We start from the raw sequence: 19,844 nt of genomic DNA, 5'->3' as shown, positions 1-19,844 counted from the left end.
TTTGTTATCCAGGTGAACCTCATAGCAGGTTGTTTACCTTGTGCCCTAAGTGTAGCCACTAAATCCATTGGGAAAACACTGTTGTGGCCTGATATTCTTGGGGGAGAGTAATGGGATAGCAGTGGGCTGCCTGTTTTAAGTGACAGGGAGAATGTCTGGCCGTATTTAACTAGATGGGGTTTTCAGCTGTAATCCACTCTCAGGTTCTCAATCAGACTGGAGGTAAAACTGACCGAGATAAAGCACAAAGGAGCAAAGGCAAACAATCGTTTGACTTGTGCATTTCATGCATATGGTGATTCCAATTCTTCGAGAGTCAAATTCTTGGGAAACACTTAAATGCACCTCTAAATATACAGTATAAAAGAACCACAAATAAAACAGGCAGACCACAGAAACCATCAATTGGTGCATAAAAGGCGAACCATAAAAATCTCCTCTCCAAAAGGATCACTCAAAAATGACTTATTTAGGCTTCAGAGACATACACATTTCTCCACTGAGGTGTCAGGGGATACAGAAGATTTATCCCATTACTCTGACATCGTTATAGGCCCACATGAATCCTGTGGAGCTCTCTGTGAGGATTCTGAATGAGACACAATGACTGTTGAACGTCCCGTACCCCTTCACCTCCAGCCCTGTGACCGCTGGACACATCTCCTCTTGGAGGTTGAATCACACTTTTATTGATCACCTTTCTCTCCAATCTCATTTTTAAATGGAGGTAAAAACCAGTTCACCTAAAGAATATATTCTTCTTGGACGATGGTTGTGGTGCCCTTGGAAGCTGTTTCTACGTCTGGTCCTCCAGGCCAGCGGTCTGGCTTTTATCAGGCCAGCTGCCGGTTTTAGGGGCCTTTGTGTCTCTGTTAGAAATCCATTACTCTTTGTTGGACTTGGAGAGTTATCATGAGGGGGCTTTGTTTTATTAGGGGTTATTCACGTCGGCTGTCTTTCGCTCGGAGCGTGTTTGGAGTGCTGCCTTCCTACAGAAGCTCACATGCAGGGAGCCGGCCTAGGCCAACACAAATGGCATGCCTGTCCGGTTCCAAGTGGTTGGATAATGTTCAATGTTGATTAATGTTAATTTAATTAGCTACTTTTCCTCTCCTCCCACACTCCCAAAAACTGTCAAACAATATTTTAAAGGGTACCGAAGGCCAGTCTGTTAAATGCATAAATTATGTCTTTCCAGTCTCCACAATGCCTTTATGGAACTCCTATGCGCCAGGGTCACGGTCATGGAGTGTGCTTGATGTGTCCAACTGTGCACTTTCCCTGGGTTCATTTATCAACTAGTCCTGCGCCACTGACAGATGTTACACAGCTCTCCCCAGGCCTTGATGTGTAGTCAAACGGAGCAGAGCAGGCTATGACAAGTGGTTGGTGCAGCCCTTTGGTTGGTGTGCCTGTTGGATCTAGTTGAATTCTCCTCGTGTCCATTTATCCTCTTTTATCACATGCATTGTACAGTGAAATGAAAGGTTGCACTTATAAAATGTTGACAGTTTGATAACATTATGTTTTTACATGGTTTTAATCTGTTGATTGACATACTGTTTATTACTTTTTAGGGTCAACGTGGTCCCAAAGGAATTCCAGTAAGTTTTTTTTCCTTTCAGGTTTTGACAGCTTCTCTGTTATTTGACATTAGTTGATGAATGTGTCTGTCTCTCTTCACAATGATCTGTTCTCTTCACTCATTCCTCTCTCCTTCTTCACCTCTGTTTACCTACTAGGGTGAATCTGGTCAGAAAGGGGAAAAGGTGAGTTTTTCAGTGACATTTTCTGAAGCTGCGAGAGCTATATTCACCCATAATGTTAGTGGTATAAATGAATGTCAGCCAACATAAAAGTGTTTATTACAAAATGACAAGGTTTTTCGTTTGAATGGGGAGTCTCTAACTCAGTATCCATCTCTCTCTCTAGGGCGTATGTGGAGACTACAGTCACAGGGTAAATGAATCATCTCATATTAATTAATGTATACCATGGAATGTTTATAGAGTGACTCTAGATGACCATACTAAACTGTAATCATTTTGTTGCTGGAAAAATTGCCCCTCAGCGATCGCTTACCGTAGCACCGCAGTGGATGGTGCTAAAATGTAATTGTATGCAGAGTTGGAGTCTCTGTGATGTGTTCTCTGTAGCAAATAACATTGTTCTCTTCACAGGTACAGACATAAACAAAGTTAATTGTGGGGTCTGCACTGTAATGGCAGAGTGTGTACAAAAAAGAGGCAAGACAAATGAGTCTGATGGGCAGCACATACTGTTAGAGGAAGGCAGCCCCATTTGGCAAATCAGGCCTTCTCTCAGGGGCTTGGCTGTTTGAGTGAAAACAAGGCAATTACTGGTAGCCTGCTGGAGCACACACTACGTGATAAAGGTCTATGTGTGGGGGTGCCAAGAAAAATACTCTCCTGTGTGCTCAGGGATTGTTCAGATAGCTAAGTCCATTTCCAATGTAATTCAACCTCCCATTATGTAATGCCTTCTGTAAAGTCTCTTGTTTCCCCAGTAAAGCATACTGTAAGAATCAAAGAGCTCATGACAACAACTCAAAGCATGTGGAAAATAATGCTTATTTGATATACTCTGCAATGTGTTTAGGCTAAATAAACAAGTATAGCAGAGAATGTGTAGTTGAGAGGGAGAAGGTCAGAGCATTTGGGGTTGTTTAAAACCTTCAACCTGTGCTGGTGCCCCGCCATACTGTGCGTGCATTGGATTGTTTTCATAAATGTCTCGGGGGCCCCCGGCACACACACTGCATGGGAGGTCCCTGCCAGCGGGTGGTTCCACTTAGGTCCTCCTTGTCCTACAGGGGGACCTGGGGGGGGGGGGGGGGGTGTTTTTAGGAGTGAGACGTAGATATCAACAGTTATTATATGTGGGTGTGTGGCCCATGTGGGTGTAAGGCCACAAGAATACCCGGGCTGCTGTAATTTCCAGTCAGGCTCTGACGTTTAAGGTTTGTGGGTGACCCCAAAACTGTGTCCCAGTTGTGCCGCCATTTTACATCTATTTTTGGGGGAAATTTAAGGTGGTGCAACTTACGGCATGTGGGTGTGTATGGTGGATAGCTCCTGCAATGGTCCCTGTCTCTACTTATCAATAATCACATATTGTACATATTTCCTCATTGATACCTCAGCATATCATTTTTCTTGATCGATGTTAAATTTAGTTTCAAACGTCTTTGACACGGAAACATTGCTTTGGCAACTTCAGATAATATGGTGATTTTGATATTAAAAATGTGGGGACAACTTAAAAAAAAAAAAAAACGAAATATGCCTTCCATCAAGTTGGAAATATATACTCTGTTAAAAGTAGTCAAGTTGTACAGATCAGGTTCTGCTATATTTGAATGGAGAAAGCAATGGGACCGCACGTATTGTATCCCTCTTTAAAGCTGTACTTGATAATGCTGGTGAATCTCAACAGAAGCGACGTATTGTACAGCCCTGTGTTGGAGGATTGGCCACAGTAAGTCTGTACTCTCTTTGTGTCCTACCTGATCTCCACTCAGCTACAACATGACAGGGGGCAGGAGTACAGTTGATCTGGGAGATTGATGTCTAAATAACTAAACTGCTGCTCTTATACAAACACCCAATGGGGCTGCTTATTGCTTAAACTGGCAGCATTTTATCTGATCAATTACCATGTTGTACAGTATTTGACCTGAAGTAAGGTAGTGTATATCATGGTATCAGTATCCAATCTGACCATCGAGGCACATCAACACTCCCTTTTGACACCAACTCCTGGCCCCTAATTTGCACTGGTGTTACTTCGTTACTTCTCTCTTTCTCTTCCAGCTCCTCTCTCCCCGCCTTGCCATTTTCTTGCTGTTCACGCTCATGTTTTGTTTCTATTTCTCTCCTTCTTCTTCCCTTCCCAAACCCCCCTCCCCTTCTCATTCTGCCCTGTTTCCTTTCCCTGGCCTCCCGGTGAACTTGTTGCCCTGTGACTTTCTTACACCGCTGGCCACCTGTGCTTTGTGACCTCAGCAGATGTTGCCCATCACCGTGCGCAACATGCCCCAAATAAACCCTCTAATCCTAAAGCGCCTCAAGGTACATTTCTCTCTGTCCCTACCGGCCCCTTTCTGCCTTTCTGTGGATGCCAACCGCCGTCGACCTCCGCCAAACCCCCTGTAATCCTCTGTTAACCCTCTATGGCACCTGGTTGTCTCAAACCTGAATTCTGTGATAAGAGGACAAGGATAGTGTCCGAGATACACTTGGTAGATACGGTTGGAATCCCAAAAATAAACAAATCAATACTATTTACTTTGAGCATATTCGTGACCATAGAGGGTATATGAAGTGGATTATGTAAATGCCCCAGGCTTCAAGGCCAATTTAAATTCCATTAAGGTGAATGAAATGTAAAAAAAATCCCAACTTGGCTAGTTACTTGGTCCAACGAATCCTGCTTTTCTGTGGGGGAAATTATTTTTTTTAGGCAAACATAAAAAGCCTAGCTTCTATGATCTCCCTAACCTTATCAAAGATATGAAAAGAACAGGAAAGAAAAGTCATTTTTCTGGCAGGAAGTGAGTCTCCAATCCTCTGAAAGGACCTCAGTGTCCCTTCCTGTGCCCAGGGCCCAGCCTGCTCTGTTAGAAAGAGGGCCCCTGGCACAGGTGGACCTCTGTTGGCATCTCTCCTCCATCTTGTTTCCCCCGGTGTGCAGTCGCTCTGTGCCAGGATGGAATACCTTGTTTGGAGACAATGCTACACACTGTGGTAGATCCAACACTAAAGACGTAGAGGGGAAATACCACTCAGACCCAGGCAGAATTGGCTCTGCTTTTTAAAATGAGCCCCTGGAATCAGCCTAACGGAATGTGTTAATTTAATGGAAGTACACCTGGATCATAAATCATAGCTAGACACATCCGTCCTGCATGGAATTGATCAAATATGGATTTATTGTTGATGGATGTGTTCTGGGTTATCTGAGCCTTGATGTCAGGACTGGTCACAGAAGCTCAGCTTGAGCCAAAGATGTGCTCCTTGTAAACACGGTGTAGACTACTCCACAGTGATTAGGAAGTGTTTAAATTCAAGGCCAATATAGTGTATTATGAAGTTTCTAAAGTTAAACCACATGTACAGTAATAAATAATATGTTTGCGTATTTTTTTAATGTCATATCTAGACAGTCCTTTGTATAAAACGTAAATGACCTTGGAGATATTGAGAGATATGGTCTTAGTGTGTAAGACAATAAATACATTTCTAAAAAAGTATATTTTCTGAGTTTGGTCAAATAAAGAAAGTAGATGTTTGAGACATAATCAATGGGATCGTAAAACCATGTCTAGACATTGGAATATCAAGACATGGTTAGTTGAGGTGTAGGCCTCTTTCCTCTTCGTATCTGTTCCTCGTAGATATGTTCATCTTGATTTTGTCTAGTCTTCTATTTTGTGTTGGTTAATTCCCCTGGCTCACAGTTGAGTTTCCTCAGAGTGACACTAAAGAGAGATCAGTTGGCGCTTTTGGTGCCTTGAAGTTAACACGTCACTTAGAGATCGTAAGATGCTACAGAAAAGACAGCTTGTGCCTTTTTTATTTCAATGAGTTGGTACTGTTGAAAACACAAACTGGTTTTGACAGGATAAACGATTTGAAGCACACAAAAACACAAATATATCCTAATTTGATTTCAAAGTGGTATTCTCTCCAAACATGGCGCTTAATGAAAAGAAACACCCTATAAGTCTAGATTCTTGCTAATATTTCTCACCATAAAACTCCCAGTATGTGGAGTGCTTTGATGTGTTGTGTTGGCATGGCCTAGCATCACGTAGCAGATGGTAACTGTAGGTCTCTCAGCAGGGTGAGCCTGGAGCTCAGGGCCCACCAGGACCTCCCGGCCCCCCAGGGACCTCAGGGACCCCCGGACTGAACGGTGCAAGTGGACCACCGGTGAGTCCCCTCAGCCAGCTGACCACCACCATCAGGACTGGACCAGTGACTGTATTGAGGCAAAGGCTATGGCCATGGAAGTGGAAATGCTATGAGTGTTTGGCCAGAAAATTATTGTATCGGTGATGTATATTTTTGCTTAATCTGATGTAGGGTAAACCCGGTGAACCAGGAAAACCTGGAAAAGATCCAAGGGTGAGTTTGGTTTATGCCTCTTGCTATGTATTTTCCTAATGGAAATTTGGTATTGACATCCTTTCCCATTTTCTCCAGCTCCTACCAGGGATGAAGGTAAACGTCATTTTTATTCTCCATAATCAACACCCTTATACATAAACTACATACAAATGGACACGTATTACCACTACTTATAGCTGCACGTATGAAACGCAAATGGTCCGTGATTGGCCCATATCTCTCGATTGTCACGTGTAGCTTCCAGTCATTCTGTATCTGATGTTCATGTTGGGAAGCCTACAGGGTGTGTATTCGTGTTCTCTGTGTTGCTATTGGACTAGAGGACTATATTTCTCCTGTTTATTGCCATGGATTATTAAGAATGGGGAATTTAGATTGTGAAGCATGGAAACAGACAGGAAGGGCTTTTTTTAAAGCAGCTCGCCCAACCAATTTCTCCATAAAAAACTAAACCAAGTTCATATCACAGCCAGAAGTTGAAAGAAGTGTGCACTGTATCTTTTGATTGGCTTTCACAACAAGGAATACTTTCCCTCAACTGGACTGTGGCAAGATATGGCCATCTGGTTGCAAACCAGTCTTTGAACTCCCCAAATTGAATTAGAGTAGTGCTTACTCTTTTGTTGACCCATCCATGTAATGAAAGAGGAGGCGTGTCTACTATACATGTGCTGTTTGTTACAGTGACTTTATATGAACCTTTTTGTCATTTTAGGGTGAGCCAGGCATGCCAGGAATAAAGGTAGGTTTTGGATCTCAATTTTAGCTTAAACACATAGTTCAATTGGAATTTGTGGTCTCTAGAAACTCACAAATTGTGCCTTGCATGATTTATAGGTATTTCACGATAGAGGAAAAGTAAGGACTGTCTATTTTTCCTTTAGTAGTGGAATTATTTTGTATTTATTATCAAGCACCTGCTGGGATTAAGGCACAACCAGAAGGAAGATATTTCCTTTAATCATCCCACGACTTGATTAAAAAACACTCTGTTTGCTGCTTGTCAGAATGGCTACATTCATACAATGAATGTGTCGATCGCCAATGGGCTGTGTTCTCTAGCAGAAGTCACAGGAAATCCAGTTGCTGAAAGGTGGATTGTACAAATCATTGTGACCTATCTGTCTTGCTGTCGTCTGCAGTTCTGCATCTGGTTACCTTTTCATTCATTCATTTTCACCCTCTTCTTTCTCATTCTGTGTCTCTCCGTTTGACCTCTGTGTCTTTCTTCCATAGGGTGATGTTGGCACTGCTGGTCCTGAAGGCCCCAAGGTATTTTTATGAACATTATTACCTGTTGATCAGTCTCATTTCACGTGTTCCACTGACCACACTATCAGCAGGACCAGAAATCAGCATGCCACCATTCCTGTACCTCAGTGTACTTCCTGCATCACTGAAATAGCCCAGGTTTTGTATTAAGCGCTTACACTACTCACAGTTAATTCTATTTATATACCCAGGCCCAACTGTAGCCTTTCTCCCCACTAAACATGGGTTCTTTCTCCCTCTGCTCTCACAATTTCCTTTAGTATTATACTATACTGTATAGGAAATCCAGGGATGGACACAGTCTCATACCATCATTGGTCAAGGGAGCATTCTTCTCACACAAACACACACACACACTCTCTCCCACTGGGCTGCTGTCGTAGCTACCCTTGGCTTTGAAGTACTGTGGGGGTCAGAGAGAGCCGTGCCTCTTAAACTCTCCACGTGCCTGTCCTTCTCCACTTTTCCATGGCTTAATGGACTTCCTCTGGAGGGCTCACTCTCACAGCCTCTGCCCTTCACTGAGCTGTGCTCAGCCAGCACACAGTGTGACTGCACAGAGAGAGGGGGGGGGGGAGAAAGAAAAAAAGAGGGATTGAGGGAGAGAGAGACCGCAACAGCCTGCATGGCTCTCACATCCACCAACAAAACGGGGTGACATCCACACGAGCCTCTAGAGCAGGTTAAACGTCTTAGCCATCTGGGCAATGTCAAACTGTTTGGCTGTCAGCAAACCACAGCCCCTCTATGATCCATGCTCAAAGTCATTAGTACACTACCTCAAGTGAGATATTGAAAGTTTGATTCAAACTGGGTGAGTTTGTAAAATAGATATTTCTGTATGACAATTGCCATTTAAGGACTTATGTTTGACTCCTATTTTGGGGAACTCTGGAAGAACCTACAGCTCCAAGCTCCTGGTTATGTTATAGCCTTGTAAACTCCAGCTTTCCTCAATCTCACTGTTTTCCTATGACAGAGCCTCAAAAAGCTCGGTCCGGTGTATGAGGAGGTTGGTCAACCCTACAGTAGGTTACCCGGAGGACGACCAAGACTAAGGTCATGTCCATGTTCTTATGAGGAGAATTTCACCCCTTTGAAAGTTAGTATTGCACTTTAGATGTTGTGAGGTGTTTGAGGTACTGAAATGTGAAGGCATTGAAATACAAACTCTCCCATGTCCCCACTGCACCCTGTTCTTACGTAGGTCCAATACCTTTCTGTAGCTGCAACAAACGTTTGTTCACAAGTCCACTGCTTTCAGAGTGTATTGCACCATCTGGTGGTATTCTACAGGAGTGCAACTACATTTACAGAGGCAGAAGGAGAGGGTCTTCCTCTCTACTTCGACTAGCTGTATTTTCATGTATTGAAAAAGAAATCAAAGGCATCATTTATAATATGTAACAGTTTTGTGTTTATCTGTGTCGCTCTCTCTCCTTCCGTAGGGACTGAAGGGAGACCTCGGGCTGAAGGTAAGAGCCTTATTATATCTCACCCTCTCTCTCTCTGTGTTGTTGGTTAGATAGGTAGTATGAGCAATGGTGTCTCACAGGCTCAGTGTGAATTTCTCTGACTGTCAAAAACACAATGTGGGAGTTCTGGCAGCTTATTGTTTAGCCGACACCTGCTGAAGCACAAATGCACCCCAGAGACCACACACCACTGGCTTTGGTCCGTTAATATATTTTCATGAATGGGTTGAATTATCTCACGAAAAGCCTCATAGGAGAGGAACCTCCCAGTGAAAACATGTGGTAGTGGGTGTGCAGCAGACAAGTTGTTAATATCTAATGTAAACCGGGAGTCTTTATCTGTAGACATAGACAAATCCTGGGCTGGTTCCTGAGTCTGGTCGAGATATCATCCCAGTTCAAAAAGCCCAAGTGGCGCGGCCTTGTCCTGTGTAATTCCCTCCTGGTTAGTCGGGTGGAATATTCACCTCCCCCTTCAGTCAAGGGACCACCATGACAGGCCTCAGATCCCAGAGGCTTAGATGCTGATGAGTGGAATACTTATTTCCCTTGGTACCATTGGTTGTCTTTTGATTTCCTCTACTTGAAATAGCATGATTGCTTTGCCCATGTCTTCCTTCTGATGATGTCACCATCCACACTGTAGGGAGATGGAGGGAAGACAGGTCTCATAGGGGAGATAGGAGGAAAGGTACAGTATAATGGAAGCCATATGTGGAGTGTGGCATCTTGAGAAGTTATTTTCGTCAATATCACCTCGCATGGCAAGATATCGAATGCAAGCACTTTAAAGAGAATTTGATCACTGTGGATGTCTGACTTGAGTTTGTTATTGCTTGTTTAAGATACTTACCCTAATAGAGTTTGTGCTGTTGAAATTGCAAATCGTCTTTAAATTATCTTACCATTGATGCTTTCTTAAATCAGAAGGCAAACGTTTATTTCAGTCATCACAATATGTGGGCAAATGTGCATCGGATGATTGATCTTATACATCATGTCGTGCAATCAAAGAAACAGACCAAACAATCCTAGAATGAAAAACGCCTTGTCAGAGAAGGCGCCACATGTTGGTGGGAGGAGCCTTCCAGAAGAAATGCGTCTGTTTTGCCCATTGCTACAGACCTCAATGCTTCAACAACAAAAACTGGGCTGCTCTCATCCACCCATTCCCCTATGGGATTTGAACACATGTGGCCCCCAGGCCTTCTCAGTCCTTTGACTCAGTCTCTCATAGACACTGGCCTCTATGTGACGTGACCGACTGATGTAGTACGGCCACTTGTTTTCTTACCTATCAGCTCCCTGCCGTACTTTAAGTCCGACCCATTTCCATGGTGAACATTCCCGCTTCCTCGTCCCGAGATGCCCGACATAGCAGTAGCAGACGGCGTGTGTTTCCCCCATTAGACTCCACAGATGGAGAGATTGGGAAAGAGAGGGAAAAACACTTCAAGGAAGGGTGCTTTTAGCAGAGACACGGTATCCACAGCAACAGTGGGGTTGTGAGAGGAATGGCTTGATTTGTTTTATACTAAAGAGAAAGTGCTTTTGCAGGCAAACACTTCAAAGCTGCACTAGATTCACCTTAGGATATGGGGTTTGCCTCTGCCCAGGGGAACTTTGTTCTATATTTGTACTCACAATGTTGGATCAGGCTTACTGTATTGTACAACCAGATTGTAATAAAAAGAACAGGTAAAGGTTTGTGGCATGGGCCATCATCGTTAATGTCCACATGGTGCCGACCACAAGTCTGACCGAGCTATATATCTCTCAAGGCCCTCACTCAGCAGGCTACAGTCGCCAGGCTACAGACGCCAGGCTACAGACGCCAGGCTACAGACGCCAGGCTACAGACGCCAGGCTACAGACGCCTGGCTAGACACAGAGGAAGTAGACAGGACAACCATAGACCTCCTCCTCTGCTCTCCTCTGCTCCGCCTTCATAATGGCTAGCTCACCATTACTGTACAGTGGTTCGCCATTAGCCCTGTAATGACGGATGTCTCTCCCCCGGTCTGGAGGGCCGGTTGATTTAATGAGCCTGTTAGACTGTTAGAAAAGCCGGCTTTTCATTTCTCCCTTGGGTCAGAGCTGTGTGGGCACTCTGAGCCGCTCCTGTCAGGGTAAGCAGACGACAGAGACCCAGAGACAGAATAAGGTGACAGTGGTGCTAAGAACACAGAGGGGGAGGAGGTGTTAGGGGATGTAGGCTTTGCCAAGCCTAGCGTTTCAGACACAGACTGTCTGTCTGATTGACTGAATGGGGCTCTTCCCTTCCTCTACCCTCACTCTCCCTCGAAATCAGAGAGCCCTAGACCAACACAGCTGGAAAGCACATTAGAACTGAGAGGAAGACAGAAAGTAGGCCTCTCTATTCACCTACCTAGTGCTATTATTCCTTTCACTTGCCTCAGATCCACTCTGGCAGTGCTTGTAGCTGCGGTGGCCATTTTAAGGCGATCTTACAGTATCTCACACTGTTTACGCCCTCTTTACTGGTGTATCAGAGGGATCATTACATTTTGTTTTGAACAGATGATGAATCTATTCCCCTGTTACCCTCAGGGCATTTCCTCTGAACTGGAAAGGCCATGTCCGCGTCGTTTCAATGAAGAGATTAGCGTATTGATAAATCAAGCAGCAGGCATGTCAGTCGACAGATTACGCCCATAGAGTATCATACACACACACCGGTGTGAAAATAGAACCAGGGGGTGGGGAGTGACGGTGACGGGAAGGGATAGCTAAGTAGATAGGACGAATGGTGTGAGCTGATTGGAGAAGCAGGAGATCAAAGCTTCCTGTTTCTGTGCTGTGTTTGCTGGGGGCCCCTGAGGGCCCCTCCATGTGATTAGAGCCGTCACCGCTCACCTGCCCTGATCCCACCCTGGTCAGGCTTCTGGACAGGAGGCCCGCCCGGCGCTTTCATCTTCCCAGAAACGGACGGACACTCTATCCCCATGTTTCGATCCCCTGACAGGTTGGTGTGAAAGCATTCATGGGGCAGCTGGGCAGGCTGTGGCTGCAGGGCCGGGCTCTGGCTCCAGTACAGTCAGCAGTCTACAACGTACCACCCTCACCCTCCCTCCATGGTGAGCCCTAACCACAGCACCTGTCAGAGGCTCCAGCAGAAATGCACTTGCTGTGTGTCTGTCGGTCAGGAGGGGGAGAGGAGTTTAGGGGTTGCCAAGTTGGGCGATGCCACCTGCCCCTTTGTCAGACCCTTAGGAGTCAGACTGCCGCCTTTGCTGTCTCCGCCAGGGACGTTCTATCACTCCTCCCTGTGTCTGTTCTTATTTGTTTATGTAATCCGGTTTATTCTTAAGGATCTTGGTCATGGACATTGATAATTTGTTTTCATTATTTTAAAACATGACATGGCAAACAAATAAGTATGTTTTGTTTGGTTGATGTGCTTCCAATTAGTATGTTTCATTTGAGCTTCAGTGTGTTTCGTCAACCCTAACACATGCACTACTTTTGTGTGTTGTCACGCATCTCGTTTGACTGCTGTGACTGTAGTTATTGATAACCAATGTGATCTCTTAGAAGGACTTTGGTATGCCAGGAATGCCTGGGAAACAAGTGTTGAAGGTAGTCCACCATGTGAAAGTAGCCCCTGACCTTTGACCCTTGTCCTAAACCAGACAGTGTATCTGAGATGAAATAATTGGGGCACTCCAGTATCTTCCTCCCTCCAGACTGTTCCTCCCCAGACTGGTTGATCTATGAATACTTTTGAGAATACCTTATATACAGTTGAAGTCGGAAGTTTACATACACTTAGGTTGAAGTCATTTTTCAACCACTCCACAAATGTCTTTGTTCTATATTTGTACTCACAATGTTGGATCAGGCTTACTGTATTGTACAACCAGATTGTAATAAAAAGAACAGGTAAAGGTTTGTGGCATGGGCCATCATCGTTAATGTCCACATGGTGCCGACCACAAGTCTGACCGAGCTATATATCTCTCAAGGCCCTCACTCAGCAGGCTACAGTCGCCAGGCTGTAAATTAACAAACTATAGTTTTGGCAAGTCGGTTAGGACATCTACTTTGTGCATGACACAAATAATTTTCCCAACAATTGTTTACAGACAGATTATTTCACTTATAATTCACTGTATCACAATTCCAGGGGGTCAGAAGTTTACAGAAAATTATGTCATGGCTTTAGAAGCTTCTGATAGGCTAATTGACATCATTTGAGTCAATTGGAAGTGTACCTGTGGATGTATTTCAAGGTCTACCTTCAAACTCAGTGCCTCTTTGCTTGACATCATGGGAAAATCTAAAGAAATCAGCCAAGACGTCCGAAAAATTATTGTAGACCTCCACAAGTCTGGTTCATCCTTGGGAGCCATTTCCAAACGCCTGAAGGTACCACGTTCATCTGTACAAACAAAAGCATGCAAGTATAAACACCATGGGACCACGCAGCCGGCATACCGCTCAGGAAGGAGACGCATTCTGTCTCCTAGAGATGAACATACTTTGGTGCGAAAAGTGCAAATCAATCCCAGAACAATAGCAAAGGACCTTGTGAAGATGCTGGAGGAAACAAGTACAAAAGTGTCTATATCCACAGTAAAACGAGTCCTATATTGACATAACCTGAAAAGCCGCTCAGCAAGGAAGAAGCCACTGCTCCAAAACCGCCATAAAAAAAGCCAGACTACGGTTTGCAACTGCACATGGAGACAAAGATCGTACTTTTTGGATAAATGTCCTTTGGTCTGATGAAACAAAAATGGAGCTGTTTGGCCATAATGACCATCGTTATGTTTGGAGGAAAAAGGGGAAGGCTTGCAAGCCGAAGAACACCATCCCAACCGTGAAGCACGGGGGTGGCAGCATCATGTTGTGTGGGTGCTTTGCTGCAGGAGGGACTGGTGCACTTCTCAAAATAGATGGCATCATGAGGCAGGAAAATTACGTGGATATATTAAAGCAACATCTCAAGACATCAGTCAGGAAGTTAAAGCTTGGTTGCAAATGGGTCTTCCAAATGGACAATGACCCCAAGCATACTTCCAAAGTTGTGGCAAAATGGCTTAAGGACAACAAAGTCAAGGTATTGGAGTGGCCATCACAAAGCCCTGACCTCAATCCTATAGAAAATGTGTGGGCAGAACTGAAAAAGCGTGTGCAAGCAAGGAGGCCTACAAACCTGACTCAGTTACACCAGCTCTGTTAGGAGGAATGGGCCAAAATTCACTCAACTTATTGTGGGAAGCTTGTGGAAGGCAACCCAAAACGTTTGAGCCATATTAAACAATTTAAAGGCAATGCTACCGAATACTAATTGAGTGTATGTAAACTTCTGATCCACTGGGAATGTGATGAAAGAAATAAAAGCTGAAATAAATCATTCTCTCTACAATTTTTCTGACATTTCACATTCTTAAAATAAAGTGGTGATCCTAACTGACCTAAAACAGGGAATTTTTACTAGGATTAAATGTCAGGGATTGTGAAAAACTGAGTTTAAATGTATTTGGCTAAGGTGTATGTAATCTTCCCGACTTCAACTGTATGTTACCTGCCACTAAACTGTATGCTTAAAGAACTACCAGCCTTCTTTCTCAGTATTCTGTTGGATTGTATTGTTGCCTGACAAAGCATTTCCTAATCCAAATGTTCCCTAAAATACATGTCAAACCAATGATGAATAGTGCATGTTTTTTTTGGCTCTGAATTATTCTCCCAGGTCCAATAGTTGTTCTGCATCTGGATTTAAGAACCATATCTTGACATTGATGATTAGTAATTTGAAATGGGGCATAAATATTACGAGAGTTACAAGTCACCCTCGTAACTCTCTGTCTAAGACATGGCTTTTGAGTCTCAGCAAGCCAAGTAGAGATAGTAAAAGCAAGCGAGAGAGACGGACTGTGTCCCAAATGGCACCCTATTCTCTATATAGCCCAGGTCAAAAGTAGTGCACTTCTTAGGAAATAGGGTGCCATTTTGGACGCACCCACAACCTTCCATAAGCGCCTGCTATAAATCCATGTGGGTCCTGTGGTCACAGCTGTGACCGTACATCATCCGCCGTGCGTCCGCTCGTTAAGCTGGCCAATTGAAGACGGGAGCAAACACAGAGATGAATTAAATAACTATCATGTGTTCCTTTACTATTTATAACAACCAATTTCTAGGGTTAATTGGCTTGCGGTGGGCTAGAAGCTCTTGACGAATGACAATCAGCGACAGTTCCATGTCCAAACCTAGACCGGCTATATGCGTGCATAGAATGCACAAACTCCATCATGCCTTTCCAAATATTGATCCCAGTGCATTTGGTACTGAGGCAATTCTGTTCTTCCAAGAAAACTGACAAACACATGGATGTGAACAGGCCCTATGCTGTATCAAACTATTACAAAATGAATGAAAAATGCTTGGAAGATGTAGCATGGCTACTGATTAAAAGAGCTTTACTGAATAACAACTTTCACTATTTATGTCTTCTCTCATTTCCCCCACCTTTGACCTTTGTGCCATCTTGGCCACCGTAGGGAGAGACAGGTTTTCCAGGCACTCCTGGAAGAAAGGTAATTTCCTTGAAATGGTGTGGCTAACACAGATTGTAAAGGCCGATATTTATCCGGGTACTAAAACTCTGTCTTCCTTCCACTGTAAAGGGTCAAGCTGGTACCCCTGGAACACCTGGTATTCCTGGGAAGAGGGGCTACAGGGTAGGCCTGGAATGGGCATTGTGTTTGTGCTCTGTGTCTGTCAATCATCAGTGTTCCCATAACAACCAGAGCTCCATCAAGTCAATTGTCTATTATCTTCTCATTGTTTGTCTTTGTGACCCACTAGAGCTGTGATTAGTCTTGAGTTGCTTCTTTAGCTTTCTCCTCTGTTAGTCTGCCCAATTGGTTTCTGTAGAAGTACTTTGATCTTTGCATTACTTATGGACTGAAGCATCTGGGCCTTTTTATGGCTTTCTTACTATAGCTGCTTGTAGTGCAGTGATGTGGCGTCATCATAACATGTCCCATGTGACAGTGGAACATTTCAGAGAAGTCATTAACTAACATGACCCACACATTCCTGTTTCCAGAGAGTTTCCAAACGTGTGAAAACATTCTCTTGTTGGAGAATGCCGTGATCTTTTGCAGATTTGAGTTTGTGCCTGTGTTGAAGGGTTGAGATCTAAAGCTGTGGACAAGGGGCTGTGCTGTTGGATGTTTTCATGTCATTCACTTTGTGATTTAGATCCATGTAGATCCGTTGTGTCTTCTGTGAGACCAACCAGTGCTGCACTCAATGGCACAGTCAATGGGGCAGTGTCAGTGTTACACACTAGAGAATGTGTTGTCCTGCACAGTCACTTATGACACTGTCAAAATCAAATCAAAGTTTATTGGTTGTGTACACAGTTTAGCAGATGTTATAGCGGGTGCAGTGAAACGCTTATGTTACTAGCTAGCTCCTAACAATGCAGTAAAATGTCAAACAGGTACACAAATAATCCATTCATAACAACTCTGTCCATGTTCTGTTCTGTGGCAGGGTGACAAGGGTGAACCCAGTGCAGCAGGGACTGGCATCAAAGGAGAACCAGGGACACCAGGACTTCCAGGCCTATCAGGATTCAAGGTACTATAGCTACCCAAATGGAGGCTGTAGAATAGTTAGAAAAAGACACCTTGGTTTAATAATATCACGGGGGCCCCTTAAAATGATGTGTTCTCTTTACCAGGGTGACAAAGGCGACCAAGGTCTCAAGGTGAGATGGGAACTTTCCATAACCTCAGTTGACATTTTTGCACAACAGGAAATGTATGATCAATTAACATGATCCTCTAATTTGCTACAGTAACGTTCGATCCCATCCTTTTAGTGTTGAACACTGTATTGAGGTTAATAATTGAAAGAGGCTAACTGTCATACCTTTCATCACCTCCAGGGGGAAGAAGGATCTGATGGCCCAGCTGGACCAAGAGTAAGTGCAGGCTCTGTCCTAACGCATGCATTAATGTCAAAAGGAGATTTGGGAGATTTGCACCAATAAAGTATACATTTTTCCCCCTTAACTTTAGGGTCCTCCAGGTGCAGCAGGGGAGCCAGGAAAATCAGAAATCGTCAACAATGAAAATGTATATCACCAATGATTTACTGCCTTATGTAAATTGTTTGATTCATGAAGTATTATAAATTGTTACAGGACTTCTAACATTGGGTTTTTTCTCCTTAGGATATTCGGAATGTACCTTTGATGGTGAGTGGACATCTCTAAAGTCTGTTAATGATGCATTAGAAATGTATAGGCCTTCTTTATGCAGGTCGTTGTAGCAGAAAGACAGCCATGTTGTCCGAAAGACCATTTAAAGGCTGACTGTATTTTGCCACTGTGATTCCAATACAACGTTTGCTAATATGAATACAGTACTAGACATACAGCATATGTTTTCAATAAGTCATTCTGATCTGTTTCTTTATCGATCCAGGGCCCACCTGGACTACCTGGCCCTCAAGGGGTCCCCGGAACACCAGGAACAAAGGGTGAAGTTGGCCTTCCAGGCCCTTCAGGTCTTGACGGAGAGAAGGTTAGATCACCCTCTTATTGTCTATTCTTCAGTATAATTGTGCATTGTTAACCTGTCTGGTTGATAAAACACAGCATCAAAAACAACATGGCGATGACAATAATGCTAAAAGTAAAGACAATAACGGCAACAATGTCTAATTTGTGTGTCAGGGTCCTCGGGGGAAGCCTGGAGAGGCAGGTCCTGTTGGCCCAGCCGGCCCTGAAGGTCCCAGAGGGGAGGGGGGCCTGATGGGTTTCTCCGGAACCAAAGGAGATAAGGGGGACATGGGCCCATCTGGATCACCTGTGAGTAACTGGGGAACCCCAGATCCACCCCACTACACACACTCCCACACCAAAGCCAGAACACTACAGTAGCACTATCATCTGGCCTCCCGAGTGGCGCAGCGGTCTAAGGCACCGCATCTCAGTGAAAGAGGCGTCACTACAGTCCCTGGTTTGTAACCAGGCTGTATCACATCCGGCCGTGATTGGGAGTCCCATCGGGCGGCGCACAATTGACCTTGCCTCGTCCGGGTGTGGCCAGGGTAGGCCAAATAAGAATTTGTCCTTAACTGACTTGCCTAGTTAAATAAAGGTTAAATAAAAATAATAATTCCCAGAGGAAAGGGACTGGAGCTAGCTCTTTGTACCACCCTCGTGTTATCTAATTAGGCTTCAGTAATATACCTACTCCAGTTCTGACAGTGGAGTGGGCTACACTCATCATACCATACAGCCAAAACACATCCCAAATACTGCAGCATCTACGAGACTTTTCCTTCACCATTCTTGTATGATTATTTGTGTTAGTCATATCAACACACTCTATGTGTGGGTTTATTAACCATTAAATAACTGCTTGCGAGAAATTGTGTGATTGTCTAGCATCGTCTGTGTGTGTAGACACTGAGAAAGGATGGGCAGCATTGCGTCCCTCATTACGGGCAGTTTCATGCCCTTACAGCCAGAATCTGGAGGTAACCAGACAAAAATAAAAAACTGTATGTGATATATTTGGTCAGCGGTTTTGGCACATTCAAGATTAATGTTAACTTTTAACATCTGATTTAAAAAATGTAATCATCTATTTTATATTAATTGACACTCTGATATGGAATTAACCAAAACCAATCCCTGATTTGAACACACTGACAACATTTTAATCACTATCACCCCTTTCCTTGTTCTGTAGGGTTTAGATGGCCCTACTGGTGAAAAGGGGGTTTCTGGGCCTCCTGGTCCCATTGGATTACCAAGCGCAATGGTACGCAATGGTGCCCCTCAGACTGCATCTGGATATACAGTATGCATTGTCTGACCTGGCGTTGGGTAGCAGTGAAATACTGTTCGCAATACTATCCATCTGTACAGTGCTGATTGGGTGTACAGCAGGGTTTTATTCATGCGAGTAGCCTATGTTAACCTTGTATTCATGTGACTTGATGCTTCAGGGTCAGAAGGGTGAGTCCGGAGATAAGGGAGGAATGTCAGAGATGGTAAGGGCTCCCCTCCACTGTGTATCTCATTGTTTTTAATGACCCGTGCGTGTTTGAGTGAACTTGAGAGGGTTCAGATTCAGAGGACGTGATGTTAGAGTGAAACCACTAATGAGGAAGTGTATGCATTGATGACGTTACCTGATGTTTGTCTTTAGGTATATGGGCCTCCAGGTCCTCCAGGGCCACAAGGACCAGTTGGCCCTGCGGTGAGTACACTACAGTTAGCATGCTATTAGGCAATATAAGCCCTCAGAAAGATCTATTAAACCTCCTGATAATATGTCATATTTACATGACGTGATTGACATATCCTGACTGGAATTGTTTATTTTACCCCTCAGGGAACTGAAGGACTGGGAGGGCCAAAGGTAAGAGTTGATTGTGGTAGCCTCTGTAATGTCTTACTGTACCTCCAGAATCCTTTGATACTGTAGTTGTCAGTACTCTCTCAAATCAGTGGTTTTAGTAAGTTGGTGTAATGCCTATGTAGTAAACGTGAATAATGTATTTTCTGTGCCTCTTTTAGGGGGAGCCAGGCATAGGCATACGGGGAGAGAAGGGAGCATCGGGTTCGAAAGGCGATAAAGGGGACAGGGGTCATCTTGGGCTTCCTGTAAGTACACCAATTTGACCATCCCTTTGAACATTTTGCCATTATAAGTTGTATTTTGACTCCTGGAAACCAAAGTAGAGTGGGTGTACTCTTTGTTCAGGCTTTTGTGTCTTAGAACCAGGCAGCATGACTGTTCTGATGTTGTCATGTCACTTTATAACTAGGCCTAACCAATGATGGTTTGATTGCTCAATGGTTGCATTAATGTTTTCAAAGTGCATGGATGGATGGTTGCTGCAATCCAATACATAAGGGCAATAAAATCACTAATATGAAAAC

The 19,844-nt window shown here is 44.0% G+C and overlaps 1 protein-coding gene across 14 annotated transcripts in view; it reads left to right on the top strand.

Annotated features, from left to right (window-relative positions):
- Positions 1–19,844, top strand: part of col13a1 (collagen, type XIII, alpha 1) — a 104,870-nt gene that overhangs the window by 71,555 nt on the left and 13,471 nt on the right. For 10 of the 14 annotated variants that reach the window (XM_038960479.1, XM_038960478.1, XM_038960473.1 and 7 more), the window contains 21 exons: positions 1,578–1,604; positions 1,743–1,769; positions 1,933–1,959; positions 3,457–3,498; positions 5,862–5,954; positions 6,108–6,149; positions 6,228–6,245; positions 6,868–6,894; positions 7,389–7,424; positions 8,873–8,899; positions 16,433–16,519; positions 16,623–16,649; positions 16,830–16,865; positions 16,963–17,019; positions 17,118–17,141; positions 17,371–17,469; positions 17,622–17,756; positions 18,905–18,949; positions 19,108–19,158; positions 19,294–19,320; positions 19,479–19,565. In XM_038960479.1, coding sequence (XP_038816407.1) covers positions 1,578–1,604; positions 1,743–1,769; positions 1,933–1,959; positions 3,457–3,498; positions 5,862–5,954; positions 6,108–6,149; positions 6,228–6,245; positions 6,868–6,894; positions 7,389–7,424; positions 8,873–8,899; positions 16,433–16,519; positions 16,623–16,649; positions 16,830–16,865; positions 16,963–17,019; positions 17,118–17,141; positions 17,371–17,469; positions 17,622–17,756; positions 18,905–18,949; positions 19,108–19,158; positions 19,294–19,320; positions 19,479–19,565 — 1,041 coding nt within the window. The remainder of the gene's footprint in view (positions 1–1,577; positions 1,605–1,742; positions 1,770–1,932; positions 1,960–3,456; positions 3,499–5,861; positions 5,955–6,107; positions 6,150–6,227; positions 6,246–6,867; positions 6,895–7,388; positions 7,425–8,872; positions 8,900–16,432; positions 16,520–16,622; positions 16,650–16,829; positions 16,866–16,962; positions 17,020–17,117; positions 17,142–17,370; positions 17,470–17,621; positions 17,757–18,904; positions 18,950–19,107; positions 19,159–19,293; positions 19,321–19,478; positions 19,566–19,844) is intronic. The other 4 variants (XM_038960474.1, XM_038960481.1, XM_038960480.1 and 1 more) reach the window with 4 other exon arrangements.

The sequence above is a fragment of the Salvelinus namaycush genome, chromosome 22 (assembly GCF_016432855.1).
Source record: "Salvelinus namaycush isolate Seneca chromosome 22, SaNama_1.0, whole genome shotgun sequence".
Classification (NCBI taxonomy): domain Eukaryota; kingdom Metazoa; phylum Chordata; class Actinopteri; order Salmoniformes; family Salmonidae; genus Salvelinus; species Salvelinus namaycush.
This window is presented reverse-complemented; position numbering and strand designations above follow the sequence as displayed.